The sequence below is a fragment of the Leucopleurus acutus genome, assembly GCF_964270905.1.
Source record: "Leucopleurus acutus genome assembly, chromosome: 11".
Taxonomy (NCBI): domain Eukaryota; kingdom Metazoa; phylum Chordata; class Mammalia; order Artiodactyla; family Delphinidae; genus Leucopleurus; species Leucopleurus acutus.
In genome coordinates, this window is record NC_139152.1 from 85162079 (window position 1) to 85175866 (window position 13788).

General features: G+C 48.9%; 1 protein-coding gene across 1 annotated transcript; it reads left to right on the forward strand.

The window, feature by feature from the left end:
- Positions 1-384: 384 nt before the first annotated feature.
- ASCL1 (achaete-scute family bHLH transcription factor 1) lies at positions 385-1527 on the forward strand (the record flags this gene model as incomplete). Its single annotated transcript, XM_082849278.1, has 1 exon — positions 385-1527. The coding sequence occupies exon 1, from the start codon at positions 853-855 to the stop codon at positions 1525-1527; it is 675 nt and encodes a 224-aa protein (XP_082705404.1). The 5' UTR covers positions 385-852.
- Between the last annotated feature and the right edge of the window lie 12261 nt (positions 1528-13788).

Here is a 13788-nt window from a genome sequence, read left to right on the forward strand (position 1 = left end):
AGCGCGCCGCCTGTTTATTCAGCCGGGAGTCCGGCACGCGCCAGGCGCACGCACTGCAACAACAAACCCGGCTGAATGGAGAGTTTGCAAGGAACGGGCTCGGGGGACGGGCGGGGGGAGGGGAGGGGAGGAGGGGGAGTTTAGGGAGGGGGTGGGAAGAGGAGGTAAGAGGAGGGGGGCGGGGGGGGCTGCAGCCGCTCGCTGCAGCAGCGGGGAGTGGGGGGCGAGGCGGGGCCAGGGCTGCGCGTGGGGCTGGGTGTCCCATTGAAAAGGCGGCCGCACTCCAGCCGCCCAGCACTCTCTCACTTCTGGCCAGGGAACGTGGAAGGCGCAGCGACGGGGAGCCGGCCAAGGAGGGCGAGTGAAAGAAGGAAATAAGAAAGAAAGGGGGTTAACAAAATAATACAAACAGCCCGAGCCGCGGCTGGAGAGACCGAGACCCGGCGCAAGAGAGCGCAGCCCTAAGGGGAGAGGAACAGAAGACTCAGCAGAGCGCGCTCACCACCGACTTTTGCTTCTTCTGCTGTTTTTTTTTTTTTTTTTTTTCAAACAAGAAGGCGCTAGCGGCAGCCTCACACGCGAGCGCCACGCGAGGCTCCCGAAGCCAACCTGCGAAGGGAGGAGGAGAGGGGGGAGGAGGAGAAGCAGTTGCACCTTCCTTGCTCCCACCCTAAGAAGTCTCCCGGGGATTTTGTATTTTTGTAACTTCTCCCCGGGCTCCCTCTTCATCTCTCCCCTTCTCTCCCTCTCTGTTCGTGGCCCCCCGGTCCTGTCTGTGTCCCCCCAGCGCGCGCCCCGCACCTCGCGTCCCCGGATCGCTCCGATCCCGCGACTCCTCGCCGGCCGCTGCGCATGGAGAGCTCTGCCAAGATGGAGAGCGGCGGCGCAGGCCCGCAGCCCTTCCTGCCGCCCGCAGCCTGCTTCTTTGCCACGGCCGCGGCGGCGGCTGCGGCGGCAGCGGCGGCGCAGAGCGCGCAGCAGCAGCCGCCGCCGCAGCCGCAGGCGCCTCAGCTGAGCCCCGCGGCCGACGGCCAGCCCTCAGGGGGCGGTCACAAGTCAGCGCCCAAGCAAGTCAAGCGACAGCGCTCGTCCTCGCCCGAACTGATGCGCTGCAAACGCCGGCTCAACTTCAGCGGCTTCGGCTACAGCCTGCCGCAGCAGCAGCCGGCCGCCGTGGCGCGCCGCAACGAGCGCGAGCGCAACCGCGTCAAGCTGGTCAACCTGGGCTTCGCCACCCTTCGGGAGCACGTCCCCAACGGCGCGGCCAACAAGAAGATGAGCAAGGTGGAGACGCTGCGCTCCGCCGTCGAGTACATCCGCGCGCTGCAGCAGCTGCTGGACGAGCACGACGCGGTGAGCGCCGCCTTCCAGGCGGGCGTCCTGTCGCCCACCATCTCCCCCAACTACTCCAACGACATGAACTCCATGGCCGGGTCGCCGGTCTCATCCTACTCGTCGGACGAGGGCTCCTACGACCCTCTCAGCCCCGAGGAGCAAGAACTGCTCGACTTCACCAACTGGTTCTGAGGGGCTCGGCGTGCTCAGGCCCTGGTGCGAATGGACTTCGGAAGCAGGTAGGTTGCACTATGGAGGGAACGGGGGAGATTTTCTTGCATTCATCCTTTTTCTTCTGTAGGAGGGGGACTGTCTCCACGGAGATGAGGGAGGGGGGTTGATTTAAAGGATTTGTTAAAGTCCGTCGATTTCAAATCCTGGTATGTTAGTTTCAGCCTTGGCTTCTGAGAGTGGCTTTGTCCAGGTCTCCAAAACTGGAGAGTAGAGCTGAGGCGGGGAACAGAGTACTAAGACCTGTCAAAAGAGGCGCTCTACCTGACAGATCTCTCTCCAAACCTCCTTTTGCTCCCACTACTGGCCTCCAAGTGCACACTAACCTCTCCCGTTTTTATGTTACAGGGCCACTGCGCAACCTGCATCTTTCGTGCTTTCTGGTCAGCGATGTTGAAAGGGAGAAAAAGGAAGAAAGAAGAAGAAGAAGAGAATAAGAAGAAAACAAACAAATCCAGGCAACCAACCCCTACGCCAACTAAGCGCCGCGTGCCTGAGAAGCAAGGCTCTCGCAAAACAGGAATGCGCTCAGAACAGTATCTGCGCACTCCAGTCATTCACGGAGATAGAAAGAGTGACTAGGACCCGAGTCAATGCACAAAATGCAGCTTGTGTGCAAAAACAGCGGGCTCCTGGCGGAAGGGAGCAGCACACGCCCTGTAGAAACTCCCACCCACCACTAACAGGCAGAGCTGACCTCCCCGCCCCCTCTGAAAGCGCAGTTCTTAGCCCTCTAGAAATGGGTTGGTGTCTTTCGTCTCTGTATCCTCCATCCCGATAAGCTGTGGACATTTGTCTGCAGTGAAAGTATGCTCTTTGAAACCCCAATCCTCTGCAGGAGGGGGGGGTCCCTCCCCAAGCTCCACTCCCTCACACCATTTTTCTACTTTTTTCATCATAGAATGCTTCCAATCTTTTGTGAATTTTTTTTATTATAAGAAAAATCTATTTGTATCTATCCTAACCAGTTTGGGGATATATTAAGATATTTTTGTACATAAGAGAGAGAGAAAAAATTTATAGAGTTTTTGTACAAATGGTTTAAAATGTGTATATCTTGATACTTTAACATGTAATGCTATTACCTCTGCATATTTTAGATGTGTAGTTCACCTTACAACTGCCATTTTCCCTATGTGGTTTTGTAAAGAACTGTCCTCATAGGTGAGATCAAAAGGCCACCAGATGTACTTCAGCACCAATGTGTCTTACTTTATAGAAACTTTGTTAATGTATTAATGATGTTATTAAATACTGTTCAAGAAGAACAAAGTTTATGCAGCTACTGTCCAAACGCAAAGTGGCAGCCAGTTGGTTTTGATGGGTTGCCTTTTGGGAAATTTCTATCACTGCCTTTTTTTTTTTCTTACTGTTTTATTACAAACTTACAAAAAAAAACCCATGTATAACCCTGTTTTATACAAACTAGTTTCATAATAAAACTTTTTCTTTTTTTACAAATGAAAATAATCAGCTGCCTCTGAGTCTTCTTTGACGCTACTGCCCCTGCCCAAGTTATTATGAAAATGCCAAAGGGAAAGAGCGGGGGAGAAGAAGGTGGGAAGAAACAAGCTAAGTGGCAGAAATGACAAAGATAAGTGCTGTGACCAGTCCTATCCAAGATGATTCTATGATGAATGTACATATATATATACAAACACACACACACACACACACACACACACGTATATGGTTTTTCTCCACGTTCATGTTGCAAATGTACACAGACACCTAGAGAATGGGTGGTGATTAATGGCTACATCACCTTTTGATAACATGACTTTACACTGAAAAAATACCTCCAAAAGTGAACTGGAAAGAGAGGGTCCTCAGCCCAGTTTCTAACCCTTACCCCCATTCCGAGTTTCTCATCGTGAAACTGTGGAAGGGCTGGATGAGATAACGAACACTAGGGGTGAGAGAAAGGATGGTGGTGTCTGAGGCTGGGCTTGGGGGAGGTAGCCCTGTCCACACTCCCAGTGGTAGGTGTGTTCTTCCTTCACTGCCAGGCATGCATTTTCCACTCCTCTTCCCCACAGCACACACTTTCCATATTGGTTTTAAGTAAAGGGCACGTATGATGTAAATTTCTTACCGGAGTTAGATTTAAATAAAAGCCTTAGAAATGTGTGGTCGCTTTGAGACACTGGCCTATCTAAGCTTGTGACTCTATCCGAATGGCGTGAGCTGCGTGTAAAAGTACCCAATTACCAAGATTCAAAAAGAAATTGGTGGGTTTTTGGCTGGCTTGCTTCTTGTCAGTTAGCAAGGACGTGATCAGAATCCTACTCCGCCTCTCGCCGGCTCCGCGCTCGCCGCTTGCATTACTTGCAGATTCAGTTAGCGTGTCTCCAGCCAAGCGGAAAGCCGAGCGCAAAATGCATCTTACAAAACCCAACAAAGAGCAGGGAGCCAGCACGTCTTCCAGAGTTAAAAATCTAGTCTGTGTTGGTACATCTATACCATTTAGTGGCACAGAATAATCATTTTTTAAAGCCGCGATGCGCGGAGCACGCCACAGCGTCTGATGTCATTTTGCTAAATGACCCTCTATAGAATGCACATTGAGGCTTCAGTCCCTTTCAAAGAGATGAGCGTAATTAAGGCGAAAAAAAATCAGTAAATTCCTCATCGCCATAAATAATCGGACTTTCTGCCAGCAGTGGGCCAATTTAGAGCTTACTTGAGGGAAGTAATGCTTTTGTGATGCCTGCTTTATTTTTTTATCTTCTCATTTGGAGGACCAGAGCTGGGTCCCCCTCTCCCCCCACCCACCCCCGCCATGCATTTCTTATTCTTTTAATTTAGCTCCTTTGCAAGTTTCCAGATAAGGTACGCAAAGAAAGTGTAGCAAGTCATTTATGGCTATGAATATAGCATTAGGATAATGTTTCAGTCCCCACAAAGGGGATGTTTCCCCCCTTCTCCTTGTGAAGACAGGTGTTCTTTTACTCACTTCTGAATGGGAGATATCCAGTCTCGTTAAACTCGGGGCAAAGTTAGCCGTTGTTTGCCACAATGCGGAGGCAAACTCTAAAAATTCACAAACACACACACAATTTTGCCGAAGCTAGGAAAGGGCAAAATCTCATTACATCTGCTCTAATCGCTTAGCAACACAAAGCCGGGGCTTGTGCGGCGAAGGGAAGCCATTCAGGGCGCTCTGACAGGCCGCATTCAGCCAGCATTAGTCAGCTCCATAAATCACCGCAGCCCATTGGCTGCGCGGCGGGCTTTGGAGCGGCCCTGGGCTGTCAGCGAAATACAAAACGTAGACCCCAGCGGCTAGCAGTCGCGGCCTCTCCCCCGTCTTAGCCCCAACTCCCGCTTTCTTTTCTGGGGGGAGGAGGGTGCTGGGGAAGAAAACTGCCTTGACGTTATTGACTGAGAAATCTTACCTATTCAAAATAAATGGCCTGGAGACCACCGAATTCAGACTGGAGCCGCCTGAAATGGACCAGGAGGAGCGGGGAGTGCCAGAGAGAAAAAAATAGACCCGCCGCTGGCTGCAAAACTGTTAAATGCGAGTATTATCAGAGGCTGTGCTGGAGCTACTGGGACACACGTCTCACCTCCCTGACTCTGCCTTTCACATTGTTAAATTGGGAGTAGGGGGCTGTGCATGGAGAAATATCTATGTCAAGTTCATATCAGACGGGCCCACCGAAGAAGGAAGACACCGGCCCGCCCTCTGCCTAGAGCGTCAAAGGGCTAGGACTGAGACTAGTAAGAAAGAGAGAGTACAGCATGCATTTCCACGTCGCTGTTCTTGCAGGGCTTGGGATGTTAGAGCAGGGAATCGACTTCCCCTTCCTTCTAAGCTTCAGTATTCTTGTTTATAACATGGGGCTGATGGTACCCACAGCAGCAACAGGAGACTATGCAAAGGACTTAGCACAGGGCCTTGTAGGGGAGATTACAAGCTATTTGTAAATATGAGCGTTTGGTGGTGTTATTCTAGTCTCTGGTTAGTTGATGCATCTAAATCAGCCTAGATTTGAGGCTTGCCCACAAACCACATAAAAAGAAGTCTGGGAGTAGCTGTGGAGTCAAGGTAGGCTTCCCGGGGAAGTCCAGGTCACCCTACCTCAAACATCACCTCCTCTGAGAAGCCTTCCTGGATCATCCTATCTAAAGCAGCTTTCCCCCAGCTACAGTCACTCTTTATCCATTATGCTGTTTCTCCTTCCTGGCATCTAGTGCTACCCAAACAAAACAAAACAAAAAACCCAACAAACAAACAAAAAACACCTGTTTGTTTATACAATTGCTATCAATTGCCCCCTACCAGAAGGTACACTTCATGAGGACAGGGACCTTACTTGTCTTGTTCACTGGAATCTCTCCAGCTCCTGCCCTGCTCTGCATCTCAGGAAGCTGATTTTGTGGACCTCTTCACTAGGTCTCTCTTGTCCTCTGGCTTCCTGCTGGGTTTGGCCACTAGGAGGCACCACTAGGAATTTGTGAGGTAGGAGTGGGGGTAGGTCAGGACACTTTTATCCCTGCTCCTCCCTGCAAAGCTCCTCAGTTGCTTTGGCAGTGGCTCTTGGTCTCAGGACAACTCTTGTCAGGAGGCTTCTCTCCCATAGCAACAGCTCTTGCTGAGATGTGGTAATAGCTTCCTCTTGTCCCCTGCAAGCCAGAGATGGTAAGGCTCCCCCTCGTTCCTAGTCTCTGGGTGCTGCAACCTTTTTATTCCTTTAGTTCCACCCACCTCCGTCTCTCCATTAAACTCTTTTCATTTGTCCTTTCAAGTGTGCTACCGGCTCCTGCTGACCCTGGCTGATACCCAGGTTATTCTCCCACAGGACCTCAGGGATATACTCGTTTTGTGTAAGATTTTCAGGGACTCATAGAAACTTCGTAGGGCAGAGGTGAACCTAGCTCTATTCAAAACCAAACTCTGGAAGATCACTTTACCTTTTGGCGCTGGGAATGACTTACTTGAAAGTTTGTAAAAGAAGTCAATTTCAGTTTTCTCTTCTGGAAAATGCCTTCCCTTGCATAGATCACCAGATGAATAGAAAATGAAAGGGCTTCAGAGCTGTCTCTGACTATATCAGCACAAGGGATACCGCTTCTCACGCGCTTCCTGAACCAGGTAGAGGGGTGGTGCTGGGAACTTTCCCCCAAGATAAACAAAGACCACGCTGCTGTTGGGCAGCCGTTCATGCTTTCGTTCACCCATTCATTCCCTCATCCATTTACGCACTCGTTTAAAAAGGGAGGGACACATGATTAAGTTCTGTCAACATTTCTAGGACTTGTCTTATTTTGTATCTTCCAGAGCGAGCTCTCCGAGCTTGCTTCACGGAGACCTCTTTTTAAAACACTATGGACGCTTCTCTGATGTACTAAATGCCCTCAACGCTGTTTCCCTTTTCCTATTGTTGAGAAGTCTGAACTTTTTTCTCCCTCTCTCCACTCCTGGACCAAGAAATGATTTGTTTTCGGATTTCCTCAGAAACTCCCGGTTATCCGGACTCAAAGGTAAGGAGGGAAGTGGATTCGCGGACACTAACGTTCTTTTTCCCACTGCGAATGCCAAGGGCTGGGCTACAGCGCAGGTTGAAGTTATATTCCTACTTCCTTTGTATGCAAGATTAGGTTGTTACAAAAGAGGGTGTGTAGGTTAATGGCAGGAAGCAAGTTGCAGCGCAGAGCGCGGGCCCGAGCGCGTGTCAGGCTTAATGATTTATTCAAGCAGCAGCGCATCCGGGCATTGATTGGCTGCAGGCATGCGTCCGCTGTCAGCTGCGCGCGCCTGGGCCTCGCCCGGCTACCTGACGGCAGGGATGGGGGAGGTGGGGGGGAGGGGAGAGAAAGCTTGGTCCCCCGCTTGGAGGGGAGAGGTGGGGAAAAGGAAGAGGACGGAGGTGAGAGAGAAAGAGAGAGAGAGAGAGAGAGAGAGAGAGAGACAAAGGTGGAGGAAGGGAGAGAGGGAGAAGAGATGGAGAGAAAAAGGAGAGCGAGAGAAAGAGATTGGAAGAGAAGGAGAGGGAGAGAAGGGAGGGGGGAGAAGAGAGAGGAGGAGGAGGGAAAAAACGAGGAAAGGTGGGGGAGGGGAGGAGAGAGGGAGGGATGGAGAGATAAAGACGAGGAGAAAAACAAGAGGGAGATAGAGACAAAGCAGGAGAGGAGAGAAGAATGAATGAAAGAAGAGAGAGAGGTTGGAGAGGGGAGTGGGACGCGCTCCCAGAACGTCCCACGTGCGCCCCCCTCCAGGCAGCCTGCAGGCGGCCGCTCACAAAGCCGCCTTTGATGCGCTGGCGACCGGGGCTATTTTGGGGACGAGATGGGGGGAAAGGCGCCAACCCGCACTCCTTGAAGGGAGTCACTTTCTGCACAGTACGTTGGAGAGGACTGGGCCCTGGGTCCGGGCTGTCCGGGCAGGAAGTGGATGCAGGGGACAAAAAGCTTGGCACCTGGCAAAAGCGAGAGCACTTGGAGAGCATCTCGCGCCCAACCCACTCCCTGCTCCCCTGCAGGCAGGGAAGCTGCACCGCCGCTGGGGTCTGCCCAGCACCTCCGCCTCTGGGCTCCTAAATCCTTTCCTGGGCGCAGCACTTCCGCCTGCCTTTCTTTGGGCCTCTAACTATCATCCGAGTCACCTTCTCCCTCTCCTTTCTTCACTTATTTGCTCTTTGCCGTCGTTATTTACAATAATAATAATAACAATAAAGGCAGCACCACCCAAACACTTGTAGACTGGAACCTTCTCCAGCCAGTGGGCCTTTTGGAAGGAGGGAGTGCAGTGGGGAGACAGAGCAGAAGAGACCTATTTGGAGGGGAAGGGAGTGTGGCATTTGAACAGCAAACGGGAGAACCAGCAGCTGTGTGCACTTTCATGGATGAAGTTGTAGAGCCTAGAAGTTCAGCAGTCAGAGGGTGACTGCCTGTGTTGGGGGGAGCTGGAAATTCTATCAGTAACCACCCCTCTGCCCAAGACCAGGACAGAAGTAAACCTGCCCCCGCCCGCCGCCCAGCCCTCCCTTCCCACCCCCAGGACACACAGCCCTCGGCCTCCCCCAGCTCTGCTCTTGTACCAGGAAAAACAGTCTGCGTCCATTGTCCAGGTGCCAGCGGGGCCTTTGGCGAAAGGGAGGCCGGCCAGCCCTCTGATCAAACTCAAAGTTTAGTTAAAAGACAAAAACAGCTGAAAATCTTCATGAATAATGCTGGGCCAGCATCGGCCCCCGGACCCCCCTCCTCCCCCCAGCTCAGTGTAGTGCAAGCCGGGCTCAATGCCCTCCCATTTTGTTATGCCGCTCGCCTAAGTCAGAATTTCACAGAAAGCCCAAGAAGAAAAGCTCCCACAATTAGGGGTCGCCTGTCAGAAAACATTAACGCCTTCCTCTCCCAGCCTGTCAGCCCGGCTGCAGATACAAACCGCCATGGCGAATTGGCCCTCCACCGCTTGAAGCGCCCGACAGCCAAAGGAGCAGGGATTTCAGAGCCAAAGAAGCCGGAGGCCACCTGAGTGCGGTTTCAGCAGTGTCAGATGCGAGGGGATACTCCCAGCTTCTTCTTTGGAAGAATCAGCACAAGATGCCTGGGAGAGGTCATAGGAGATGGGTGTGAGGATGGACAGATGAACAGACCTCCCGGCCCAGAGCAGGAGAGCGAGGGCTTTTCTTACAAAGGATATAGTTAAAGTGGCTACACCCTCATCTCCTGTTACTGAGCTTTTTCCAAGCGCCGGGCATCTTATTTTGCTCATAATCAGGGCAATCCTATAAGGTGGTGGATTATTATATATATTTGCCTTACGGATGAAAACACTGAGGGGCTGAGGGACGTTACGTGACTTGTCCATGATCACAAAGCCAGGTAGTGGCAGGGCCAGAATTGGAACTCACGTTTGTCTGACTCCAAATTCCATGTTCTGTCCGCGATAATCCAGCCCATAGTTTCTTCAATGAGATCCGAAGACCAACTCGATGCTTGTCTGCTTCTGAAAACCCCACCAGTATGAGAGCATGTTCTCTGCCATCGTCCCTGGATTGCCAAAAATATCCCCTGCTTTCAGAATGTTCTGGCACATGCCTGACACTCGAAAGCATGTGAAAGCAAGGGAAGAGGGAAGAAAGGGAGAAATGAAAGGAGGGAGGAAGGGACGGATTCCTTAGATTCCTTTTGATTTTCTTTGAACATAATTTTGTTCTGGAAGATACTTGATTTGGGGATCAGGAGACTTTGCTGGGATTCTCCATGCATCATCACAGATCTTTGTTTCCTCATCTGCATAAGTGGAGATAATAACACCTCTGTGTGAGGCTAATTATAAAGATAGAATGAAATAGACTATGCAGAAGTGCCTAGCATAGTATCTAGCACATAGTAGGTGCTCAAGAAAATTCTGTTGAAAATGAAATAGGATTTGGTCTTTTATTTTTGTTTATCAGGAAGTTATATGTCACATATGCAATTACATTCGTGAAACATATATAGCAAAAACATCAGGGAATTTTGTCTTCTGTCGTTCTGTGGTGGTCAGGCCACAAGGATGGTGTGAGCTAAAGCAGAGTCCATGTTCGTGGGTGTTAGGGAGACTGCCTGGTGGCGTGGAAGTGTTTCAGTGCCTCTGAGAGGTGAGCGGTCATTCTCTGGTTTTGCTGTTGCTTACCACCCCTGGTGAGGCAGGGAGGAAATCTCAGCCCAGTTCGTGGAAGACAAAAATGAACCTCCAAGGGGTGATGGCTTTGCTGGAAGAAAGTGAGCACTAGAGGCTAGAACTGGCCACTGGGCTCCCCTCCAGGAGCCTTGTTCTCTCAGCATTCTGAAGTGCTTCAGAGCTCTGGCCTCTTCCCAGGTCTTAGAAGGAAAATCTTCAGAAAACCATTCATAGAAATTCAAGGAATGGCCACCACTTCCATTGCATCTGTCACTATTATTTAGATTATTTAGATGTGCATCAACTTCCAAACCTCCAGGCTTGCTGTTGCCACCCAGCAGTCAGCTCTTCCAAGTTCCAAGACACCAATTAAAAAAAAAAAAAGAAAGCAAGCAAGAAAAGTTTATAATCCAGGGAATGTGTCCCAGTTCTGCAACAGGTGGTCAGCTTCCCAGTGATTGTTTCTCCACTGATTCCTGGTGTGAATGGTTTGGTTTCCAGAGAGTAGGGATGAGCTTCATGGCCTTGTTTGAGTCTCCCACATTTTCCTGTTTTCCTCCTTCTCTGAGTAACCTTCTTTATCTTCCCGAAGACAGGTTCTGTCCTTGATATACCATCATTACCTCACAGACTGCTGGCCATGAATAATGGAGGAGTGTAAACACAAGGTCTACTTTTGAGGTATTTTATGAAAATATTCCATTGGCTAAAGATGTTTAGAATGCAGTCATGTTTGAAATGCAGACCAACTGTATGAACACGCCATTCCCCCAGCATCTAATGTAAGACTGCTGAAGCGAAAACTTACAGTTTGTATAACCACAGCAATGTAGCCAAAGGTGGTTTGTATAAACCAACGATGGGATCTTTCCCATGAAAAGACAGAATGAGCAAACACCACAGCCCTAGGAGGGGGCCAGGCTGGACCAGTCCAGCAACAGCATACAAGGAAGGGGCCAGGCTGGACCGGTCCAGCATCAGCATTCAGATAGTTCATAATATCTCCACTTCCCAAGGGCACGGAAGCTAAACTTGGGAGAGAAGCCGCACCTGTACTAGGCAGTCTCCTTCCCCAGTCATTTCCTGTTGGACCAACCAAGAAGAGGCCTACACCCATCTACACCCATCTCCCCATTCTCAAGAATATTACCCTGCTTCTCTGGGACACACAAATGAAGGGGATTTATTCTGTGGCGTCTGAAGAGGGTATATATTTCAGAGAACAGCTGATTTGTTGCTAGAGAGCCTCTACAGATGAAAACAGATATGCTAATTCTAATTCTAGGTACTTTTTCTAAGGAAAACCATCAGACATGCTCAAAAGACACACAGCAAAGAGTGTTTGTTGTTGTAGTATTTTTTATAGTGTTGAAGAACATAACACAACCTGAAACTTCAGTGTGGAAGTATTTGTTCAAATATATATTGGCAGGCTCATAGAAAGCTATATGGTACAGAATTTTAAATGGTGACATAGATTTATGTTTAATAACATGGAAATATATCTGCGATACAATAAGTATCTTGTTATAAGTGAAAAGAAGAGAATAGCCATCACCTATAACTCTACCAACCAAAGGAAACCACTCAGCCTAATTATCTATATATTTTTTTGACAAAGTGGCATCATACAATTCACTTTTTAAACTATGAACATATATTTTTTAAAAATATGAACATTAATCAGTTTAGTCATTAATTCAGCAAATATTTTCCCAGGCCCTATTCTAGGCCCTCAGGACACAGTACTGGAAAAGACCAACACAATCCCAGCCCTTACAGTTTATGAGGTAAGAAAGACACTCCAAGATCTGGTAGTTACACATTTCTGAATCCTCAGATAGTCTTCTACAACACAATTTTAAATGTTGATAGAATAACATCTTAAACAATCTGTCGTTTTACACAGAGAGGTTTTGTTCTCTTTATTTTATTTTTTTTGCTATTTGTGAATAAATTCTGAAATGAAAAACCTTATAACCAAACAATTACACAAGATTATGTCCCCAAGACACATCTGAAGGAGAACTGTTTTGTTAAAGGAAACGTGCTTTCTGAAGGCTTTTGGATTCATATCGCCTACAATTGCTTTCAGACAGGTGGAATCAGTTACAATTTCACCAGCAGTGATGAGTACCCACTAGATATTATTGTATTTTAAACAAACAACTTTACCAATTGTAAGTGATGTCACATTCTTTCATGCTGCTTGTTCTCCATCCCAGTGACGTTCAAATACTTTTTTATATCTATTTACATCAGTGATTCTCACACACTGGTCTGAGACGATGGCTTTATAATGAACGCAGGAGGATGTCCGCTTGAAATACGTGTTCCTGGAGATCCTGATTAACTACATGCTCTGGACAGTGGTTTTAATTGTAGCCCTTCTGGAGATATGTCAGATAACTAACTTTAGAAGCAGCAACAATGATAAAACCGCCAGTTGGATAAAGGTGACTTCTATTCCAAATTTACTTTTCCCAGGTGCCGGGGGTCGAATGTCCCCAGTGGTAAGCCGTGCATGGGGAATACAGAGGATTACTCTAGACTCTGACTCCCTTCCATTCTCTGCCTATCCATGCTGACCTCCCAGCCCTGCCCCCCACCTGCTGCTGGCCTAGAGAAGAAAGCCATTTCCATTGGCCTTGGCTGCCTGGGGAGATCTATATTACTCTGGGGAAGAAGAGAGCTGTCCCCATCTTGGTAAAGTGTGAAATTCGGTTTTGATTGCAAAGGGAAGCCATTTCAACGGGATTACACCGTGACCATGTAGATTAAACTCAGCCATATGGCCTGGGGACGCTTCTTCCTACTGTCAGGTAACAGTGCATTGCTAATGACGTGGTGATGACATTTTCAAATGAAAAAATAAAGCCACCTGGACTTAGAATAAAGGAGGTGAAAAATGACAAGATGCTGGTAAGCAGAAACAGAGCTTTCAGCCCTCTGTGGGCTTTGAAGAAGAGAAGGGATTTGTTTAATTGATAAGTGAGACCGATGAGCATGTGCCTGATGTTATATAAAAGGAGTTCTGCCTGTTTGGCACAGTAGAAAGGGATTCCAGTGTTGACTCAAAGAGATCGCTTAACCTCACTTAGCCTCAGCTTCTTCATCTGTTACGTGGGCATAAAACCACACTACACAGGGTTGTCACAAGAACAAAACAGGTTACGTGATGCTGATTTTTAATCCGCTAGTTGCTCTACGAACATTAAAAAGAGTAGATGTTTTTATCCATCAGAGCTCACGGTTGCAAGCAACAGAAATAAACTCTGGCTGATTGAAACTGAAAAGAAATTTATCAAGAGGATTTGAGTCATTCCTGGAATTACTGAAAAGGCTTATTCGAGGGTCAGAAAGTGGGCTAGAAAAGGTGAGGCTGAGCAGAAGCCAAAATCATGGATAAAGCCATTCCCCACAATCGCGGGATGAGGCTGCCGCCACTCTGCCTCCAGCCTCCGGACGCCACTGTCTATACTGACACCATCTCCAGGACTCGACACTGGATGTCCTGCTGGGACTGATGGGGCCACTGCTGCCTAGAAACTGGCTGGCTGTAGCCGTAGCCCCCCAGCTGCCATTGTGACAAAGATGGATTCTCTGCT